Source organism: Salvelinus namaycush, chromosome 3 (genome assembly GCF_016432855.1).
Source record: "Salvelinus namaycush isolate Seneca chromosome 3, SaNama_1.0, whole genome shotgun sequence".
Taxonomy (NCBI): Eukaryota; Metazoa; Chordata; class Actinopteri; order Salmoniformes; family Salmonidae; genus Salvelinus; species Salvelinus namaycush.
In genome coordinates, this window is record NC_052309.1 from 70,747,352 (window position 1) to 70,768,644 (window position 21,293).

Below are 21,293 nucleotides of genomic sequence, written 5' to 3' on the forward strand. Positions count from 1 at the left end.
CTTTACAGTGCAAAGCAAAAACATTCACAAGAGACAAGCTCCCTCTAGTGGGTCAGTGGAAAACATTATTTCATAATACTGGAGATATGTAAAAGATTTGTATTAAAAAGGGACCATGTACAATATAACACTGCTTTACATTTTTTTTATTACATTTTACATGTTGTTCTTGCATTGGTAAACCAACATAATGTCTCTCTTTCAAAGAAATGCATTATTTGAAAAATAAAAAATGAGAAAGAAATGCATTTTAAAAGTGCATATACGTCATAAACAAAACATAAAAATAAATTAACATAAAAAGCTTTGACGCAGTCTCACGCACTTTCCAAAACTTATTTCATCGTCAAATATTTTCCTGGACCCGTTATGAACTACTTCCAGAAGACTCCTACTGTACAGATAACCACTAAGCTAGTGTTATTGTAGTATTGTAGAAACGTGGGCTGCTGCCTGGTACTATTAGGTAGTCAGTATCTACAGTCCAGTGTGTCAATCAAGGAGAGAAGAATGAATCCAATTCCATATGACTGATTAATGACATGGTCTTTACATGATCTAATTAGCTACCACTAACTATGTCAGATGTCCTAGACCAGGGCTCTCCAACCCTGTTCCTGGAGAGCTACCATCCTGTAGGTTTTCCCTCCAACCCTCATCTAGCACACCTGATTCTAATAATTAGCTGGTTGATAAGCTGAATCAGGTTACAACTGGGGTTGAAGCAGAAACCTACATGGAGGTTAGCTATCCAGGAACAGGGTTGGAGAGCCCTGCCCTAGACACATATATACTCTAGTAGTCTATGCCACAACAGGTGTCTTTATGGCAACTACAACAAGACCAAAATTGTCCTTTAAAAAAATGGAAAACACTCCCATTGCTTAATAATGACATTCATCCATTAACTGACATGCCTTTCATACCTAAATCTAACAGTCAACCAGTTCATAGAAAAGTGAAATGAGAACAGAGTGCATAGGCAACACATGAGATGACTGAGCTAAAGATGGAGTCAGTCTGTAGTTTCTGTAGTGTTAATAATGAAGTCCTTGCTGGTGAACAAGAGGGCAAGGAGAAGACTGATAACCTGCACTTTAAAAAGAGAGCACCCTTTGAACACGTACTCCAGCATAGTGGAAAACAATGAACATATATTGACACAATGAACATGAATGTAAAAAATAAAAAAAGTAGCGACAATCCCTTAAAACAATCAGAAGACTAAATCCATTTAGTGTAAACTTAAGTTAGAAAACAACAAGACAAATACAAAATGTTCAGCATCTTAAAGATTTTGGGTTACATCCGTTTCACAATGTGGTAACATTCTCGCATGTAAAAAAATAAAAATAAAAAAAGTGTAAAGAAAACCCTAAAACATACGTGTGCAATTAAAGCAATGGCCGCAATGGAAGTCACTAACCATGCTCTCCATTGCTGGCATTTGGAAGATAGGATATATTGTACATTTACTCTCTGGTTCACATAGCAACAATCTATTGCATAGTTAAGGACATGCATGCGTTAGAGTTATCATGCAATGCTGCTTTCCACAGTGTTGACATGGTTGTTTCCATCGATTGACAACACAGTGGCACAACCATCTACTTTAAAGCCGAAAAGGATAATATTGTTGCAGGCAGCTGATTTCTCTGTGAAAGCTGATTTCACAAATAAAATATATATTCAAAGATGAGGATAGGCCATAAAATAAAGCTTTTCATCACCTAAACTTTGAGAATATTTTTAATGGCCATTTTGTGAAAGATGTGAGAGATGTGGTTAAATGTATTCGTAACATGGCAACAGGGGAATGTAACCGAACAGGTTTGGAACCCGGGTCATCAGTGAGACTCAAGATAATGATAAACTAGAGTTTAGGCCAAGACATTCAATCTGGAAGTCAACACATGCCTTCAGAAGGGTAAAATACAAAGCAGGATCATGGAGTTAGCCAGCTAACTTATATAAATATTCGGATATCTTTCTACAAAATAAAAAGTTACGTTTGAAATGGGTATGCTCTAATTGATTTAATTAACCATAAAATCAACAGTTATTTCTGGTTGCTTATCATAGTTAGCTGGCTAACTCATTGATTCTGTTTTGTAGTATACCCCTCAGGTCAAGGCAAAGTAATTCAGTGAACTAGCGCTGCTATTGGATCAAAAGCCCACCATTTCAACAGTGTTTGCAGCAGCAGCTCACTTAATGACAGTGTAGCAATGGGCAACAATAACAAGTGACAGGTTTTCAGACTGTTGCTGAACCCTTACAGAATCATTAATATGTTAATAGTTCATATGTAACAGTGGGGGTTTCACTTTCAGACAGACTGTAGCTATAGGCAGCAAAATGTCTGCAGTAGGGTTTAATATTAAACTTGGTGCAGTAGGTTAGAGATATCAAATCTCAAGACCCTGGAGAAACTGGGTCTCTTACATTGTCAGCAAGCGAAATATGAAATATTACAAAATGTGTTAAATGCCATTTCAGTAGAAGGGTATCTGAAGATTTCAATATGTTACAAGCAGACCACCAAAAATGTTTACCCTGGTATCTTAAATCATAATTAAAGGTATCATATTTAACATAGAAGGTAAGACTGATGAACAGTCTTGAGAACTATTGCACTTAATGGCTTGGGCATGGTAGATTACCACATAGGTTACAGCAAGACACAGGGAGAGTTCAGTAACAGGTCAAAGCTACAGCTAGAAAAGCTTTGCAGATATGGGGGTGGCACCAGATCTGACTTAAATGACTCGTCAAACTATCATTCAACTAAGGAGAACATCCCATGCATGGCCTGACAGTTGTACAGTTATGTAGGTATGCTTCAAGTAACAGCAAAGAGCAACACGTTCAGTGCAGTGTGCGTTATTTAGATTGAATTGACTTAATCCGAAGACAGGACAAAGGCAAATAAACACAAATGTTCAACTTAAATGAGCGGTTATGGATTTTAGCAGTACTATACAGCAGCCTCTGGCTGCTATTCCATACATGGCCTTTTATGTTAATCTCTCATGAGGTACCACAGGTTGAGAGGTGCTACCAGGACTGGATCAGGGGTAGGCAACTAGATTCAGCCGCGGATGGTCGGTGGCCGGAACATAATTAGAATAATTTGTACACTGCAAACTGACCACAACTAAGCCCTAAAACAGATTGTATCGTTTCATACCTTGATTACATTGAGACACGATCACGTCTCTTTCTTTTTTTATTCAAGAGAATACTTGGAAACAGAGTTCCTAAACTAAACACATTTTTTGACCAAAAACAATTCCCAAAATATATACATATATTTGTTTATACTAAAAACTTTGGGTAGTCCCCCAACCCCCCCAAAAGTTCACTTCCTGCCCAGTTTCGTGCCACAGAACGCCTGTTGCTGACCCGACATAGTTTTTTTTAAATATTTCAGACCCTCAGCATTTTAAATATTTCAAACAGTGCCAGTATTGCCCTTTGAACAGCACCAGGTGTAGAAAAGGAGTAACATTTTAAACTACTCCACAAAATATCTTAAGACTAGTGTACCCTTACAGCCTTAATAAATGTCAAGTCCTAGACCCGTTACTCTAGTTTCACGTGACCTTTATAAATCAAGTAAAAGTAATACATAAAAATTGACAGTAATAGATTTTTTGTTAACTAAGTTACTGTATAGCGTTGTTCTGGGGAAAAATACTCCATAATCTATTTACAAAGTGCTATCTTAAAACATTCCTATTCAGTTTTGTGTACAGTAGTAGACTAATACCATACTTTGCCGAAGGCAATGATTTGGTTCCATGATAGGATAGAAAGGCGCTTTTGATAATTTAAATCTTGCTTATGAAAAGAAAAATACAAGTACATATATATATTATATACTCTCTCAATCTATATATATTTATATCTTAGGCACACGGGAAAAAAATTGCTGCATACATAAAACAATGAGACTGCTATCGATATATGATGTCATTGAGGCTTCTTTGTTGGGCGTGCAGAAGATTGCATGCTGGCAGAAAGATTTCTGGAGGACGCCTGCTTCTCAAGAGGCTTTTTCCCATTGGGGGGAGAACTAAGACTGGATTCAGAAGTGGAAGACTTGGATTTACCTATAACAGGCAACAGAGAGCGTCTGACTGGGGTGGAGGGCTTGGAGGACTCCTTTACCTCAATGACAACCTTGTTCACATGATGCTCTGAGGCACTGGCCGACCCATCCCCCTCCTGAACGCTCAGCCTGGCTGTCCTCTCAGAGGCCTTCTTGGCCAGGATGCTGGTCTTACCCAGATCGGCCGACCGGCGGGACTCTCTCTGGCGCAGGGCGTTCTTGAAGAACGACAGGCCCTTGTCCTCTGACTTGCTGCTGTGCCTAGGGCCCCTGCAGGAGACACTGGGGGAGCGCAGGCTGGTGACAGAGGAGCTGCTGATGGAACTCCGCAAAAACCTCCTCTCTGGATGGACCCCCTCCGCAGCAGTCTTGGTGGGGGTCCTGGCTGCAGCGTTGCTGCCCCAGCGTGGTCTATCAACCAGAGGGCTTACCAACCCCGAGTCCCGACTGCAGCTCCTCTCCAGCAGCTTCTTCCGTCCAGAGGTGGTCTTCTCAAGGCCAGAGGCACTCTTCTTTACGGTGGGGGAGGGGGAAGCGGAGGACAGCGGCGTGGAGATGCGTTGCTTGCGCTGGGGGGTTCCATCTGCCGAGTCAGGACCCCTGGAAGACAAAGACTCTTTCTTTTTGGACGGGGTCCTGGCGGGCGTAGCGCTGCCACTGCTGGTGGTCTTGTCTTTAGAGTTGGTCACCTTGGGGCCCTTCACCACAGGGCTGGAAGACATTTGGGATGTAGAGGATTTGGGGGTGGAGGACGAACACTGGCGCTTCTTGGAGTTTTTCTCTGGCTCAGACTTGATGGAACTCTTTTTGGACCCGGCGCTCTCTAACTTTGGGGCAGATCCGGCGGTGCTGCTCTTGCGTTTCTGCTCTTTCGACAGGGGGGCTTGTGCGTTTTGGTCCAGGGCTGTTATCTGGTTGTTGTTGTCCGTCGGGTCACTCTTGGAGCTCTTCTTATCGGCCGGCGTGGGGGCCCTGCAGTAGACTTCGTCTAGGATCCTCCTGCCATGGTCCTGGTCGGTGCTGTTCCCCTCCATCATGGCCAAGGGGGCCCTGCCACCAGGGTAGCGCTCGTGCCGGCTGTAGCTACCGAAGCAAGACGTGGATACCTTGTCATCACAGGCCTCTCCCCTTTCTCCTATCCTCTCCAAGGGGGGAGAAGAGCGTGAGTCCAGGGAGAAGCGTGAGGGGGAGTTGGACCTCATATGGAGCTTGGCAGAGAGGGACCAGGAGGGCTTCATGCTGTTCTCACTGAAGGCCAGAGGACTGGAAATGGATGACCTGGAAGACAAGCTCTGACGCTGGATGCTCCGAACAAAGGGACGGGTCGAAAATCCACCTAAATAGATACAAATAAATGAGTTTACACTAATGCACTAGACTCAATGAAAGGATAATTTAATGCCCCTTTTTCTCAACTGAGCATAGTAACAGATCATGTAAGGTTAGAAATAACTAGCTAAAGGAGGGAGAGAGGAGGGCAAAAGAGCCCAGTGTATCTCAGTGTATCCCAGTGTATCTCACCGTCATCTTCGCTGCGGTCCCCTGTGGTGAACTCCACCGACTCGCCCAGGGAGGCCAGAGAGGTGCGTCTGGAGGAGGCCCCGGAAGCCAGGCTGGCCGGCCTGCTGCCTTGGAGACGGTTCACCCAGTGGTCACACAGAGATGAGCTGGTGGAGCCTGGCACAGATAGACACGACAATCAATCCCTCAGGTCTCTCAAAGATAAACAAGATGTTGATGCTACTGTCCAACTAAGAGTGGACAAACAGTTTTAATGTCACTTAATGGCATTTCTCCTGTAGAACCACGTAATACACCAACTTTACGAAACATTAGTGTCAGGAAAATCCCACACGCCAAGTCACCACTGACCTGCTACGGAGCTGTTGGCGGACCAGGAGGGGATCGTGTTCCTCCTCTGGTAGAACAAGATGTAGGCCGTCTGCTGACACACATCATCATCAGCGACGGGCTGGACCTCACTGTCGTCAAAGCAGTACCACTGGCCGTCAACAGAGTTCTTACAGTAAGCTGGGGGTTCGAAGAACAAGAGATTTAGGGTGATGGTGAAGAAACTGTCAGACTGTAGTGTTATTTTCCTATCCATCTACCTCCAGCCTATCCATCTACCTACTACCACCTTACTGCTAAACCACTGGTCTTACCTGTGTAGTGGCCTCCATGCATGTTTCCGTGGTGATTGCAGACGGCGTACAGGTCGTACAGGTAGTCGTCAGGGTTACGCCCCAGGCCGTAGGGTCGTCTCCATGGTGACCAGTGAGAGGGCAGGCTCCAGCTGCTCTGAGACCTCTTCACCATGTGAGGAGCCATGTCCATGCCAAGCAGGGGGAACCGCACCATGTTCTGCATCTTCACCCTCCTGTCAGCCTCCTACAGGACACAGCAGTAAACACAGTATCCAGTCAACTGAACTGTCGCTACACCTGCCTCTTAGACGGGCAGGAGATAGGTCACCGGGTAAGACTGAGTGGTAGTGACTGAACATGGACAAGACAGAACAAGCAACACTGACTGAAGGAAAACCAAGAATAGGAACCAGTCGGGCCACCCAAAGTATGAGAAACTACCGTTACAAAAACAAAACAGGAATGATTGGACACAATTCTCAGTGGGGGGATTGGAAGGGGTGCTGAATGCTGTGTTGTTGCTGCAGTACCTGTCTGAACCTCTTGAGGTGCAGTATGAGCACATCAGGCAGGGTCCACAGGCTGAGCTTGATGCGGCCTTGCTGCAGCTGCTTGCAGTGGGGGCAGCGCCAGGCATCATCCGGGGCCAGCTGGAACAGACAGCCCACCAATGCGCACACACACACACACACGCAGCCATCAAGGAAAAGCTCCCCACCGCAGTGCTTTTAAAATCAGTCTCACTCACAGAGGGAGTTCCTGACTGATCTACTCCATGTTTTCACAGCACCCTCATTTATGTGACCAGTGCCAGTTCTTAAACTGACCACCTCCAGCCTCTGCTAACCACAATGTATATTCAGTCTATCTGGTGTCCTTCCAGACAGAGAAGCCATTATAAAAATGCTATATTTCAAACCTAGAATTAGGGGCAGAATATACAGCACCCTCAGCATTTCAACAAAATGAAAGGCTATTGGATATTCAGCTGTGGAATAATAAACAAACCCTCTGGTAAGAAGAGAATGTTCATTTTTCCAAGTCTCTTTTCTTGTTTAAATACATACAACAGCATATAAATGCATCGACAGCCATTGTGTGTGTGGCCTTGTGATACCAACACAATGTGTGTGTGTGTGTGGCCTTGTGACACCAACACAATGTGTGTGTACTCCAGTGTTACCTGTTCCTCTTTGGTGTAGAGCTGGAGGCACTGAGCGAGGGTGCAGGCCTGGGGCTGATGGTGTTGCTCTCTGTGCAGATACACACTCTCAGCATCAGGGATGTACTCTTCCTCAGTGAGCCCAAACAGACTGCATGGAAGGAAAATCACAGTCAGCCAATCAATCACTCAACACACTGCCTCCTATCCTAACACACAATAGTAAATCTGACACTTCCCAATACGTGGGTATTGCTTAGGTAGTCTAATCCTTAAGGATTTCATTCCTTTATGTTATCCTGTCTCCAAATGTCTAAAGGCACCCGCATGCTTCCCAGCCGAAACAGTTCCTAAGAGTTTGTGCATATATTATGACGTTTCTGTTAGTTTTGGAGTTCGGTAAGGTTTTTTTCGGCTGTTCGGGCACAGTAGCCGAACTGAGCCGAAGTCGGTAGGCGAACGGAGCCGAAGTTGGTAGGCAAAGTCTACACCCCTTCATTGGTGATTCGTCAACAGTAGGGATTCTTCAATAAAGCTTTTGTCATTCAACGAGAGACAGCTTGTTTTCATGCACATTTTTTTAATTCAGAAATAAATACTGCACCAGACATCTTAGTTAAATGTAAAATTGCTTGACTATGAACTCCTCGGCAAAAACGTCAAAATTAATTACAGATTTCTTGTGTTATCTTCGATTCATTCGGACTATTTTGTGGAAGTGTATACTAGCTACGGCATTTTTTCCTTATTTATCAAGCGAAGGTATTTTAAGAGAGTATGCAAGCACACTCGTTCCAAGCCAAGGTCAGCAAGGCGCCCGCCGAACTGAAACATGCAGACTTTTGCCTTAAAAAAGCAAAAACAAACATCAAAGTGCCTCGTCTGCTATACTCTCTCACCCTTGTCAACATATTTTGTTTAAATTAATATTTGTTGGCTTTAAGGGATGGGCATTTGAAATTTTTTCACTATTCGAATATCCGGATAATAAAAATACATACGTTTTTTTTTTTAACGCAACATGCGACAATTTCAACGATTTTACAACATTACAGTTCATATAAGGAAATCAGTCAATTGAAATCAATTAATTAGGCCCTAATCTATAATTTCACATGACTGGGCAGGGGCACAGCCATGGGTGGACCTAGGAGGGCATAGACCCACCCACTTGGGAGCCAGGCCCAGCCAATCAGAATGAGTTTGTCCCGGACAAAAGGGCTTTATTAGAGAAAAATACTCCTCAGTTTCATCAGCTGTCCAGGTGGCTGGTCTCAGACGATCCAGCAGGCGAAAAAGCCGTATGTGGAGGTCCCGGTCTGGCATGGTTACACGTGGTCTGTGGTTGTGAGTCCGGTTGGACGTACTGACAAATTCTCTAAAACGACGATGGATGCGGCTCATAGCGGAGAAATTAACATTGAACTCTCTGGCAACAGCTCGAGGACATTCCTGCAGTCAGTATGCCAATTGCACACTCCCTCAAAACATGAGACATTTGTGGCGTTGTCTTGTGTGACAAAACTGCAAAGTTTAGAGTGGTATTTTATTTTCCCCAGTACAGGGTGCACCTGTGTAATGATCACTCTGGGCACAAAATTTGAGAGAAATAAGTTTTTTGTGCATATAAAACATTTCTGGGATCTTTCATTTCCTCTCTTGGGTAGGGGATGAAAAGCGTGCCCAAAGTAAACTGCCTGTTACTCAGGCCCAGAAGCTAGGATATGCATATAATTGGTAGATTTGGATAGAAAACACTCAGAAGTTTCTAAAACTGTTAAAATTATGTCTGAGTATAACAGAATTGATTTGGCAGGCGAAACCCCGAGGACAAACCATCCAGGGGGGAAAAAATTGAGGTCATAGGATTTTCAAATGGTTTTCTATGGGATACCCTTATTATTAGGAACCTGGTTGCAGTTCCTATGGCTTCCACTAGATGTCAAGAGTCTTTAGAAATTGTTCTATGTTTTCTTTTGAGAAATGAAGAAGTAGTCCCATTCATTGTAAGTGTCACTCTAGGTGGACTCTACTGTTTTGGTGCGCGTGAACTGGAGCGCGCTTCACGTTGTTTTTATCCGGTATTAGAAACAGTTTATTCCGTCTTAAATTTTATTGATTATTTACGTTTTATGGGTACCTGAGGTTGGATTAAGAACGTTGTTTGAAATGTTTGGACCAAGTTTACAGGTAACTTATTAGATACTTTGTAGGCATGTTGTGCGAGTTGAACCGGTGTATTTCTGAATCAAACGCGCCAAATAAATGGACATCAAGGACATTATCGAACAAAAGGACCATTTGTGATGTTTCTGGGATAGTTTGGAGTGCCAACAGAAGAAGATCTTCAGAGGTAAGGCATTAATTATATCGCTATTTCTGACTTTTGTGGCGCACCTGCCTGGTTGAAATATGATTTTCATGTGTTTGTATGCGGGGCGCTGTCCTCAGATAATCGCATGGTTTGCTTTCGCCGTAAAGCCTTTTTGAAATCTGACACAGCGGCTGGATTAACAAGAAGTTAAGCTTTATTTTGATGTTTAACACATATTTTCAAGAATTTTAAATATTTGAATTTGGTATTTTTGAATTTCGCGCTCTACCGTCCCACCTGCCCATAAGAAATTAAACACGCAACCAACAATTTACATGTTGTGTTTATATTTTTGTTCAGTATAGATTATTTCCAAAAGTTATGAGGTTGAAAATGTACCGCTCCAACTTCACTTGGTACACATGGAGCCTTTGATGGTAGTGCTGCTTTGATTGACCGACAATAACAAGCTACACTCGTGAAAAGTGTGTAGGCTACCGGTACGGATTTTTTTTTAATGGAGCGCACTCATAAAAACTCATTAAAAACTGTTGTTTTATTCAAATGTCTAATGTCATGGTCTATCCTTGTATGTAGCAATGTCACATAGATAATTACATTTTAGAAAGTATTTTCATTAAAATAGGCCTAGCCTATATATACATTTTTTTAAATTAATACCCTCGCAAGTAATCGAGTACTAACGTCCATTTGGATATTCTAATAACCGTCCCCATCCCTAGTGGCTTTATGGGGATAATTTATGGTCATGTATTTCCCTGCAGGATAAATCTCACCACAAACATGGCGTTTATCAAAGAAATGCAGAGCACCAGCAATATTGTTGTGCAGCGTTCACTCACTAATCCTTGGTCTCTTTGTCCCACTCCACCACTATCTTGACGTGCGGCGGTCCCCCCTGGCCACAGGACTTGTACGCTCTGCCAAGGAAAGATTATGTTGAGGAAAACTTAAACTTATATCAACCAACAAGCTGTATTCCTCTTATCTTCAAAACACTACAAATCTAAGTGAATTGGATTTACATTACCCGTGTGGCTGTCTTTTTGTATGCTGTACACATATCTATCCAGCTTTTTAGTGTGTGTACTGTGTGACAAACTCCCATTCTATTCAACAAACTTCCATTCTACTCAATTGAATCAGCAACTGGGACAAACTATAAACCAAACCTGCTGAGCAAGCAGTGTGTGAAGAAACAGATACCAAAACATGTAAAGGCACGCCATTTAACAGTTCTGGTGACATAAGAGCATCTGATCTGGCATTCAAGTGTGGTTAAAGGATTACAAGGAGGCAGTAAACTGTAAACATTGTGAATTGGTGAGAGGTGGTGTTCAGTAGGAAGATAACATTTTGAAAAGGGGAGATAGTACCTGAACACAAATGTCCTTTTTCTGGTGAGAAACGTTTTGCTATGTGCCCTACTGAACATGACCCTGGTTGAGAGCTACAGTTGAATAATAATATAAAATATTCCATTTAGCAGACACTTTTATCCAAAGTGACTTACTGTCATGAGTGCATACATTTTTTTACGTACAGATGTGCTTTCTTAATTTGATCACTCTGTTGTTACAGAGAATTTTCCTGTGCAACAGGAAATGCAAACTTATTGCATTCGAGGTTTAATGAAAAATGTATCAACCCCTACAAAAATGTCCATTAATTAAGATTCACATAATATAGAAACTGGTCAAATTAAGATATCACATCTATATTGGTGGTCCCGGGAATCGAACACACTATCCTGGAGTTGCAAGCACCATGCTCTACCAACTGAGCTACAGAGGACCAGGAATAACAAGGAGACTGACCTTTCCACTGTTGGGTGACAGAGAGGCTGCTCCTCTTGGGGCAGGAGGTACGTGATGCCAACCACACCAACCACTCGTAGGCTGAAGGGCCCCACCTGCAGATAATACCAGGACTTTAGTTACTCACTATCCCTATTCCCACCACCTGACTGCTACGTATAGACATGTTGCCACGGCCGTGCTTTTCAAACCAGACCAACAGCATTCTAGCCAATGAGGCAACTTAAACGTCTAACATGCCATTACATGGGAATCAACTGTTTATTTTTTTAGAGTCTAAGACATTGGAGGATAGGGGGTGCTAAGCTGACATATGAAATTGTTTTAAGATAGTCATACTATGGATAATTTAGCTAGTTGATTTTGAATTTTAAGACCCTTTTAGGTATAAAAAAATATATAAAAAATGTATTTGATAAAATGATGATTTTGGCCTTTACTACTAAAGCCCATAGAAATGCATTGAATAACACATTCAAGAATGGCAAAAAGGACAGTCAAAAAAATGAATCGGAAGAAACAAGGTTTTGAAGTGTCTGTCCTAAATCTAGGACATAAAAAAAACTCAGAAAACAAACTACCGTTCAAAAGTTTAGGGTTATTTTGAGCAACCATCACTCCTGTGTTCCAATGGAACGTTGTGTTAGCTAATCCAAGTATCATTTTAAAAGGTTAATTGATCATTAGAAAACCCTTTTGCAATTATGTTAGCACAGCTGAAAACTGTTGTTCTGATTAAAGAAGCAATAAAACTGGCCTTCTTTAGACTAGTTGAGTATCTGGAGCATCAGCATTTGTGGGTTCAATTACAGGCTCAAAATGGCCAGAAACAAAGAACTTTCTTCTGAAACTCATCAGTCTATTCTTGTTCAGAGAAATGAAGGCTATTCCATGAGAGAAATTGCCAAGAAACTGAAGATCTCGTACAACGCTGTGTACTACTCCCCTCACAGAACAGTGCAAACTGGCTCTAACCAGAATAGAAAGAGGAGTGGGAGGCCCCGGTGCACAACTGAGCAAGAGGACAAGTACATAAGTGTCTAGTTTGAGAAACAGGCGTCTCACAAGTCCTCAACTAGCAGCTTCATTAAAAAGTATCCGCAAAACACCAGTCTCAACGTCAAGAGTGAAGAGGCGACTCCGGGATGCTGGCCTTCTAGGCAGAGTTGCAAAGAAAAAGCCATATCTCAGACTGGCCAATAAAAAGAAAAGATTAAGATGGGCAAAAGAACAGACACTGGACAGAGGAATATTGAAAAAAGTGTTATGGACAGACGAATCTAAGTTTGAGGTGTTCGGATCACAAAGAAGAGCATTCGTGTTACGCAGAAAAAATGAAGATGCTGGAGGAGTGCTTGACGCCATCTGTCAAGCATGGTGGAGGCAATGTGATGGTCTGGAGGTGATCTGGTGGTGGTAAAGTGGGAGATTTGTACAGGGTAAAAGGGATCTTGAAGAAGGAAGGCTATCACTCCATTTTGCAACACCATGGCATACCCTGTGGACGGCGCTTAATTGGAGCCAATTTCCTCCTACAACTGGACAATGACCCAAAGCACAGCACCAAACTATGCAATAACTATTTAGGGAAGAAGCAGTCAGCTGGTATTCTGTCTATAATGGAGTGTCCAGCACAGTCAACGGATCTCAACCCTATTGAGCTGTTGTGGTAGCAGCTTGACCGTATGGTACGTAAGAAGTGCCCATCAAGCCAATCCAACTTGTGGGAGGTGCTTCAGGAAGCATGGGGTGAAATCTCTTCAGATTACCTCAACAAATTGATAACTAGAATGTCAAAGGTCTGCAAGGCTGTGATTGCTGCAAATTGAGGATTCTTTGACGAAAGCAAAGTTTGAAGGACACAATTATTATTTCAATTACAAATCATTATTTATAACCTTGTCAACGTCTTGACTATATTTCCTATTCATTTTGCAACTCATTTCATGTATGTTTCCATGGAAAACAAGGGAAAGTGACCCTAAGTGAGCCAAACTTTTGAACGGTACTATATATATATATTTTTTTACACATATTTAACCCCTTTTTTGGGTAGGCACAAAACTACCTTCATACTTCCATTAGTTTTTTTGAACCAGTACCTGGTTATCTTCAGACGAGTCCTGAGACACTTGTGGGGGTCATAGAGCAAAACAGTTTGTGGGAGTCTTACTTTGCATAGAGTGGTCATAATAGTTTCTAGGTCAAACTGTTCAGATGCTACAGACCTTTTCGTGAGAAGAACGATTTTCGCGATGTCTCACGGTCTGACAAACACCGCTCTGGCTCTGCCGCCTTTAACCGCAGATGCGGAAGTGCGACACTGGTGGATGCAGTGGATTGAGAGGCATCCAATGCAAAAAACATCTCTAGCTTAAACTGACGGACTTTGACGGGGATTTTTTTGTTTTGTAATTTATCAACTCTAGGGGGTTAAATGCCGTAAATCACAGTGCCTACTAGTGAAAGCCTACACAGGTTGTAATTCAGACTCTTTTGCCATATCATGATTTCTTTTAGTTGACCTGCATTCTGTGGGGTTGTGTTTCCATTCACTATCCTCCACCCACCTGAATGTAAACTCCTGGCCTGAGCAGGTGATGCATCTTCTCCAGGATCTCCTTCTGCAGGATATCCCAGGTCACAGTGCGATCCATGTACAGTACAAATGGAAGACCAAACCTGGAACAGAGGGAATGATATTCTCCTGTTAACAGACTCCAAGTATACCTTAATATAACAAATATCATATGACCTGCATGGTGTAACGGTTTCAGAGGACAGTTGAAAACACTGGGCAGTAGTACCCATAGAAATACAATTCCAACATTGCAGTCAATATTATTAAATCTCTATAGTACCTCCTCCCTTGGTGACCGGTGCACGCTCGGTTACAGATCAGCAGAACCATCTTGTCGGCCCCTGTGTTCTTATTGGCCGATGCAGTGGCAGGATTCACAGCTCCTTGCATGAAAGATGGAGTCCTGCTCATCTCACTCCCAAACTTTAAGTTGTTCTGGTTCAGGTTGGCAAGGAGACACCCTGGATACCAAATCCCAATCGGTCATTGATACTCAGTCAATACTTCAATATACATTACACAGAATTCATGACAAGTACACTACCAAAGAAACTTCCATTGAGAAATGCCCAAAACGTATTGAAATAATGTGATATCAACAGTAGATGAATAGTGAAGAGGTACCTCTCTTGGTTCGAATGTTCTCTAGTCTGAAGGTCTCAGGCGTCTCAAAGGCAAAGATGGAATCGCTCTCCTGAATGATATCGAGATCGTCGTCGTCATCACAGAAGGAGCGGTGGAAACCGTCGTAGTACATCTCCGTCAAAACAAACTGAATCAGAGGCAAGCGGAGAAGGCCAAAACAATTCAATACGCTGCTGCCATTTAGTCAACACTGAAACCTTTTATTCAGATACGATGGTAAAACAGATTAGAGTTAGGCCATGCCCATTTCAGTGAATGAATTACAGAACATAAATAAACAGCATCAATATTCTCTACAGTGTATAGGCCTAACTCTTCTGCAAATACAGAACAATGGTAAATATGGAAGGCTACACACTATGATTGAAAACCCCCTCCCTTTCTTCTGGAGTTCTTGCCCTATCCCTCAATCATGTCAACTTTTCTTATTTAGACCAGGATTTCACACACACTAGTGTTCTGCTTAATGTAATCCAATGACAGCACTGTATGAAAGTTTCAGCCACATCAAACCCAAGGCATCAGTTCTGTTGATCTTGGATACAATGGGCTCTGTTCCAGTGATCCCTTCATCCTGATTAAAAAGACTATGATGCACTAGCCTAATACTACTTACGACAACACTGTAAAGCAGTTATTAATACTGAAATGGGCACAATCAGACTAGTACCCAGGGATGAATCATTAAAGGAAAAAGTAAGCCTAAGTAGGGTGCTCCTTTACGGTTCTTTTCAGATAACATTCCTTTGAAATCCTTAGTAGCTAGGTAGCACCAGAAAATAAAGCAATCAAGTTAACTTCTGTGTGTATGTAACCTAGTAAGACAGAGCTGAGGCTGCTAGGGATAAGAGAGCAGGAAGGGAGCAGCACCTGGTCCAGGGGGATCTTGGTCTCACGTGACACAGCATCTCGGAGTCTGGACACAGTGCTGTTCAGGGGCACGGCCACTCCGATCCTCATACAGTGAGAGTACTTCCCCTGGTAGACCACTGTCACATACAGAGGCCTGGGAAGAGAGAGGAAACATGGGGATGACAGGGATCAAATATCGGCACCATATAAGGAATTACAAAACACCAGATAAAAACCACTGACAAAGGCCAGGAAATAACAGAACGGACAAACTAAACTTTTGCCAAATTAAACACAATTATGTCCAATAATCAACCTCCCAGGAGAGGACACGTTTCCACCTCCTCTAATAATGCTGCTACAACACTGTCTGGAGACTGCTAATTTGTAATTACTCTGTGAGAGCACTGAGCAGGATTCCTCTGTTGACTGTGTGGATCAGTGCTACTCTAAGCTGACACTAAGAACTTAGCCAGCAGGCACAGCAACGCAGCTTTTTCAGGAGTTCAGTTTGAGATACCCCACATTCTGGAGAACCCCCATTTTTAAGGTGGTTGCCATTTCTGAGTGTCTCTGTCACTTGAACTTCAGTTATGTGGGATCTGTCTTCACATCAGCTCAACTATGGCCAAAAACAGTGGCATAACAGGCTTAGCAGAACATTTTTATTCAGAGAAATAACCTACATGCTTCAGACTAGTGATAACTGATAACCTAAAGTTGAGTAACAGAATTGTGTTTTTGGGAGAAGGAAGTAGTAGTGAAGCCAGAGCGGTGAGCCTTGGTCTGGAGGACCAATATTCTGTCATCAATCAGATTACAGCTGGAGGACTAATGGGACATCATTTGCCACTGCATATCTCCTAATTTCACCTCATTCTTCTCATCTTTAATAATGCATGGACAGCAATGAATTTAGTGGCTTAAAAAAGAATCTGCATCGAACAGGCGCTCTCTCCTTGATGTGACAGTATAACACCATTGTAAAAAAAAACGTCACTGTATCATGAGGACAAAAAAGGCCATGCATGTCCCAGGTACCTCAGTTTAGGAGCATTATGAATCCTCAGCTGAGTGAGCATAAAGGTGGTTTTGACTGCTAGGCACAAATAATGAAACTCAAAATACTAAAACTATGACAGAGAAGAACCTAACATATTTCTAAAAAGTCATAGACCTACATCTTCATTTCAGATTTAAAAGTAAGTCTATTTCCCTTTTTGCTTTAGCCATTGAGTGTTTGTCTGGGCATGTAGCCCTTAAATTGACTTTAGAAATAGAAGAGTCCCATAATTACTGGCTTGGTTTGGTCTGCAGATGGGCCAAATATGCCATTTTGGAGACAAAAACGACATTCCTTCTTATTTACTTTGCTTCCGCAACCCTGGGAAATTGAAATAAACCGCAGTCTCAAGTAGTCTCAAGATGTACATTTCAACACTTGTCAACAGTCTTGTTCCTCCCACCAGACCCAATGATGGAACACAGCAGAGGTGTGTACTCACCTTGTGTGAGGTAAGAGGATGGGCAGGGAGATGCAGAGGAAAGGATCAAAGGTGTTGCTCTGTTTTTGGCAATGCGGGCAGGTGAGCGACGACCTGTTGGTAAGAAATGGAACTCATTTGTCTCAGAAGAAGTCATGAGGAATAAACAGAATGGAGAATATAGAACTCCTCAGGGGTAAGCATCAAATAAGACCTACCTGTACTGGGCCTGAAATAGCTCTTGCACAAATGAACCGGTAGAGAGTGGAAGAGAAGGCCCTTCTAGACCCCCATCATCCTCTTCCACTGGTGGCTAATAGGACAAAACAGAATGGATGAGCTCTTACTGCATATTAGACGATTTAGGATATGGAAGCTGTATTCTATTCACTAGGTCAATGAGCATCCAAAGCAGTCTGAAAGACATCGAAAGGATAAGAGACCAAAATACAAACAAAACTGCCTGTGACGGTGCAGCTCCTCTGACTTATCCTCAAGGAACTATGAGCATTTGACAAGGCAGACTAATCAACAAAAGCTCTGTGGGGTCTATTCAGGTCACGTCTCTCACTCTGCATGTCTAAAGTCTTCTTCATGCTTCGGTTCGGCTAGCGCCTAAGGCGATCCAAACGAATGTGCTCGCATACTCCCTTAAAAGACCTTTGCTTGAAAAATGAGAAAGTGACAATAGTACCGTTTGTGCATCTTAAGACACCGTAGCCAGTATAAACTTCCTCAACATAGTCAGAATTTGCCTCGAGATAAAACATCAGCACGAACAGCTGAAAAATCCTTGCCTAAGACCAAAACAAAGAAAATGTCACCATAATATATGCACAAACTGTTCCGGAAGGGAAGCAATCCCGGGAGGGGACACAGAACACCATCACTTCCTGTTCATTCTCCCATAGGAGATGAATCAGTCAGCACTCCGTAAAGTAAGGAAGTGAGCTCTCTCTCCTAACTTGTTTGTTCCAGTGCTCTGGAAGATTGATGCCTGATAAGGGGCTCTGCGTTCAGAAATGGGTTAGGTCGGTAAATCTGTCCTGCAGGATGCCAGGCCCTTACCCTTGCTCAAATGTTATTCCGTTTGGAATGTCTGAATGAGGCTTCAAAGGATATCACAATTAGCCAGCCACCTCCTGTCACCTCGTCCACTCAGACTGCTGACTCACCTCCATTCACTGCTAGCTCGAGGTCACATCACTAACTGTCTCGTTGTGCTAACCTGGCCACTACCACCGTTCCTGAAGTTGCATTAGTAGGCCCTAACTCTATGATGCGCAAACAAAAGTTTACCTTAATGGAAGGCCTGTTGTTGGGATGGTTGTTGAGATCTTCATGTACCCTGTCCAGAAGCCAGAGCAGAAACTCCTGGGCGTCATGCTGAGCATTGCCTTTATACTGCAAAGCACTCTTTGAGACAGCATTCTGCAACAAACAGCACAAGCAACACTGCTTGAACATTCTGGTGATAGCCTAGTCTCAGAAGTATGATGTAGCCTAAATGTATTTGACCATTTCAAAGATGTGTAGTATAGGCTGATTCAGCGGACCAAATGCAGTCCTGTGAGAGAAGCAGTCTTGCTTTATGATACATTGTACCAACTTACTTTGAACTCCCTGCTGTGCTGTGGGGTGTATTCAAATGTCCACAGGGCCCGGACCAGTCCAGACAGCTGCTCTGTCACCTCACCTCTGTCATGAGGGCCCTTCCTCCCCAAATGCACACCGTTTGTCTTTGGTTTCTCCTTCTCCTCATCCGTTTCCTCGACTCCCCGGTATTGTTCCAGTGCCAAATACTCAGCAAAGAGTTCAGTGTTACTCAGGCACTGGAGGATGGCATTCATGAAACAAGTGTTACCATGGTTTTTGAGACCAGACACTCCAGGGACCTTCTCTCCGAGGAAACGGTCACTATCATCCAAAGCTGGTGAATCTTTGCCTCCAGTTTTGAATATTGTGAAACCCCCATCGTCTTTGTCACCTTCAATAGCATGCCCATCTGATCCAAAATGGGACAAGGTTGACAGGGTCCTGAGGACTCGGCCCATAAAACTACCCACGGAGCGCACAGAGCCTCGTCTGAAGAGTTTCTTGCTGAAGCTACCAGATTTCTTCTCTTTAGTGGTGGCTTTACTAGACATGATTGCCTGACTTGTTGGGCACCCCCTCATGCAATAAATGTCAAAATACAATATTTCCTGTGAGGAATGAGCTGAGCTAGCTAGCTAGCAAACTAGAATTAACTTTCAGCTGTCTCGTGCTACATCTTAATTGGGGAGTCAAGTTACATCTCAACCCATCAACTAGCTAGTTAGCTAACGTTAGCTAACAGTAGCTTGCTGGGATATATTTCCCATACTAGGGGTACAGTACCGACTACCATTAAATACGTGTCACCACATTTTCAAAGACAAGTGTTATGTTGATTTAACTGGACAGCTAACCTTAGCGTGTCAGCTAACACAACAACAATCCATAGCTAGCTAATCAGCTAGCTAAATTGGCTAGCTAGCTTGTAAACTATCCATTAATCCATTTTAAGTGATTCGATTTAGTAAAATACACAAATTACAATAAGCTGCCGGAATGCATTTGTATATGCTAAACGAGTCAACCTATCCGCTGACGTTCATGCAAATCGTATCTTGTAGCTAGCTGATTGTTTTTATAGTTAGCATTTGCACATTAGCTGGCTAGCCAGATATCTAACCACTGCATAAATGAGTCCCTTGCGCAGAAGTGTCCTTCCATCCCACCTGAAAATAAAAATGCAGTTACCAAGCAGAGACGTTTAATTCCGTATCCTTGGTTAACTTGAGTGGGATTGTAAGATTTATTATGCTTTCCAAGCTGAAGTATTCTCCTAAATCCGACTATCCATTGCAACGGAGTCAGTTTTTCACACTTTCAACTACAAAAACACGGACACTGCAGGACAGCAGAGAAACAGCTGACGTAACAGAGTCAACGCCAAAATACAACTGGGGGAGAGAGGGGTTCTGCCTTTTTTCCATAAATCAAACGTTTTGTATCAAAGTATCAAAATGTGCACTATTGAATAATAAAGTAAATGTTTTTTTTTTAAATGTAGGCCTATCCATAATCATGCAGTTGACAATTAAGGAAATACTTCCTGATCTAAGGACAGTCCAAAAAACATTGATTGTAAGACTGACATAAATAATTGCTTTTTTTGTTTTGGGTTGCAAGTATGAGGGGGTTGGGTCTCCTATAGTACAGGGTGGGGCCCTATGATAATGGGGTTAATGAAATCTGAGAGGTGGTATTTTTCAGTTCCCACTGAGATCCAGACTGACATCAAGTTGGTCTACTGGAATTTTAATGCACCACAACATACAAAATGTACAACAAGTAGGATGGTGGAATCAATTCGTGACTGCCACGTCTTGGCTGAATGGCCTCACCATATAGCCTACATCATACAGTGATGGATTTAGCTTTATTGAATTTTATGTAAACAATCACATACACATATTAGCCTATCAAAATACAACATTTAGCTCCATGATCTACTAAAACGCAAAACAGAGAGACAGTAAAACAATATATATTTTAGATCGGTGTTAGAGGAAAGAGAATCAGTCTGATGAGGGAATCAGCAGTCAAGGTCACCAGCATAAAACCAATTGTAATTTGAGTCTTCATTGTGCCCGCCCCCTACTCCTCTACCCACCAATCAGCATGTCTCCTGTCATATAGCACAGAACGAAATTAGCCTAATGCAATTTGTCCTTTATATTCTCTAAAATTGAGATGGGAGGGAGAGTCACAGCGAGCTTTGTAATATATAGCCTACTTTCAGACATCAGACACAATGTCAAACATTAAATGATGTAGGCCTAATGGTTCATGCATTTCCCTTATTGTTTTACAGTGAACGTAGTACGGTTTTGACACCTACAAATGATGCCGATCTAAAGACGCAAGGATGTGATGAGTAAATGTGTGTATTTAATTCCCATGAGTCACTTTCCTCATCAATATCTTTCTTGGACCTTCAGCTATTATTTTGCTGTAGCTAAAGCTATTGGGTTAGTGGAACTTAGAAGTAAAGTAAAAGTAGGTAACCTAGATACAGATCCTAGAGGTACAGATTAATCCATATGCTGCCTCCACATGCCCAGATCAT

At 42.5% G+C, this 21,293-nt stretch overlaps 1 protein-coding gene across 1 annotated transcript; it reads right to left on the reverse strand.

Annotated features, from left to right (window-relative positions):
• Window positions 1-130: 130 nt before the first annotated feature.
• On the reverse strand, window positions 131-20,028 carry LOC120036650 (ubiquitin carboxyl-terminal hydrolase 31-like). Its single transcript, XM_038983036.1, has 16 exons — window positions 18,751-20,028; window positions 18,437-18,568; window positions 17,356-17,450; window positions 17,159-17,251; window positions 15,672-15,807; window positions 14,781-14,928; window positions 14,437-14,617; window positions 14,146-14,257; window positions 11,576-11,670; window positions 10,601-10,678; window positions 7,445-7,574; window positions 6,792-6,911; window positions 6,280-6,505; window positions 5,987-6,145; window positions 5,636-5,791; window positions 131-5,450 (listed from the first exon to the last, which is right to left on the reverse strand). The coding sequence occupies exons 1-16, from the start codon at window positions 19,312-19,314 to the stop codon at window positions 3,976-3,978; spliced, it is 3,900 nt and encodes a 1,299-aa protein (XP_038838964.1). The 5' UTR covers window positions 19,315-20,028; the 3' UTR covers window positions 131-3,975.
• Between the last annotated feature and the right edge of the window lie 1,265 nt (window positions 20,029-21,293).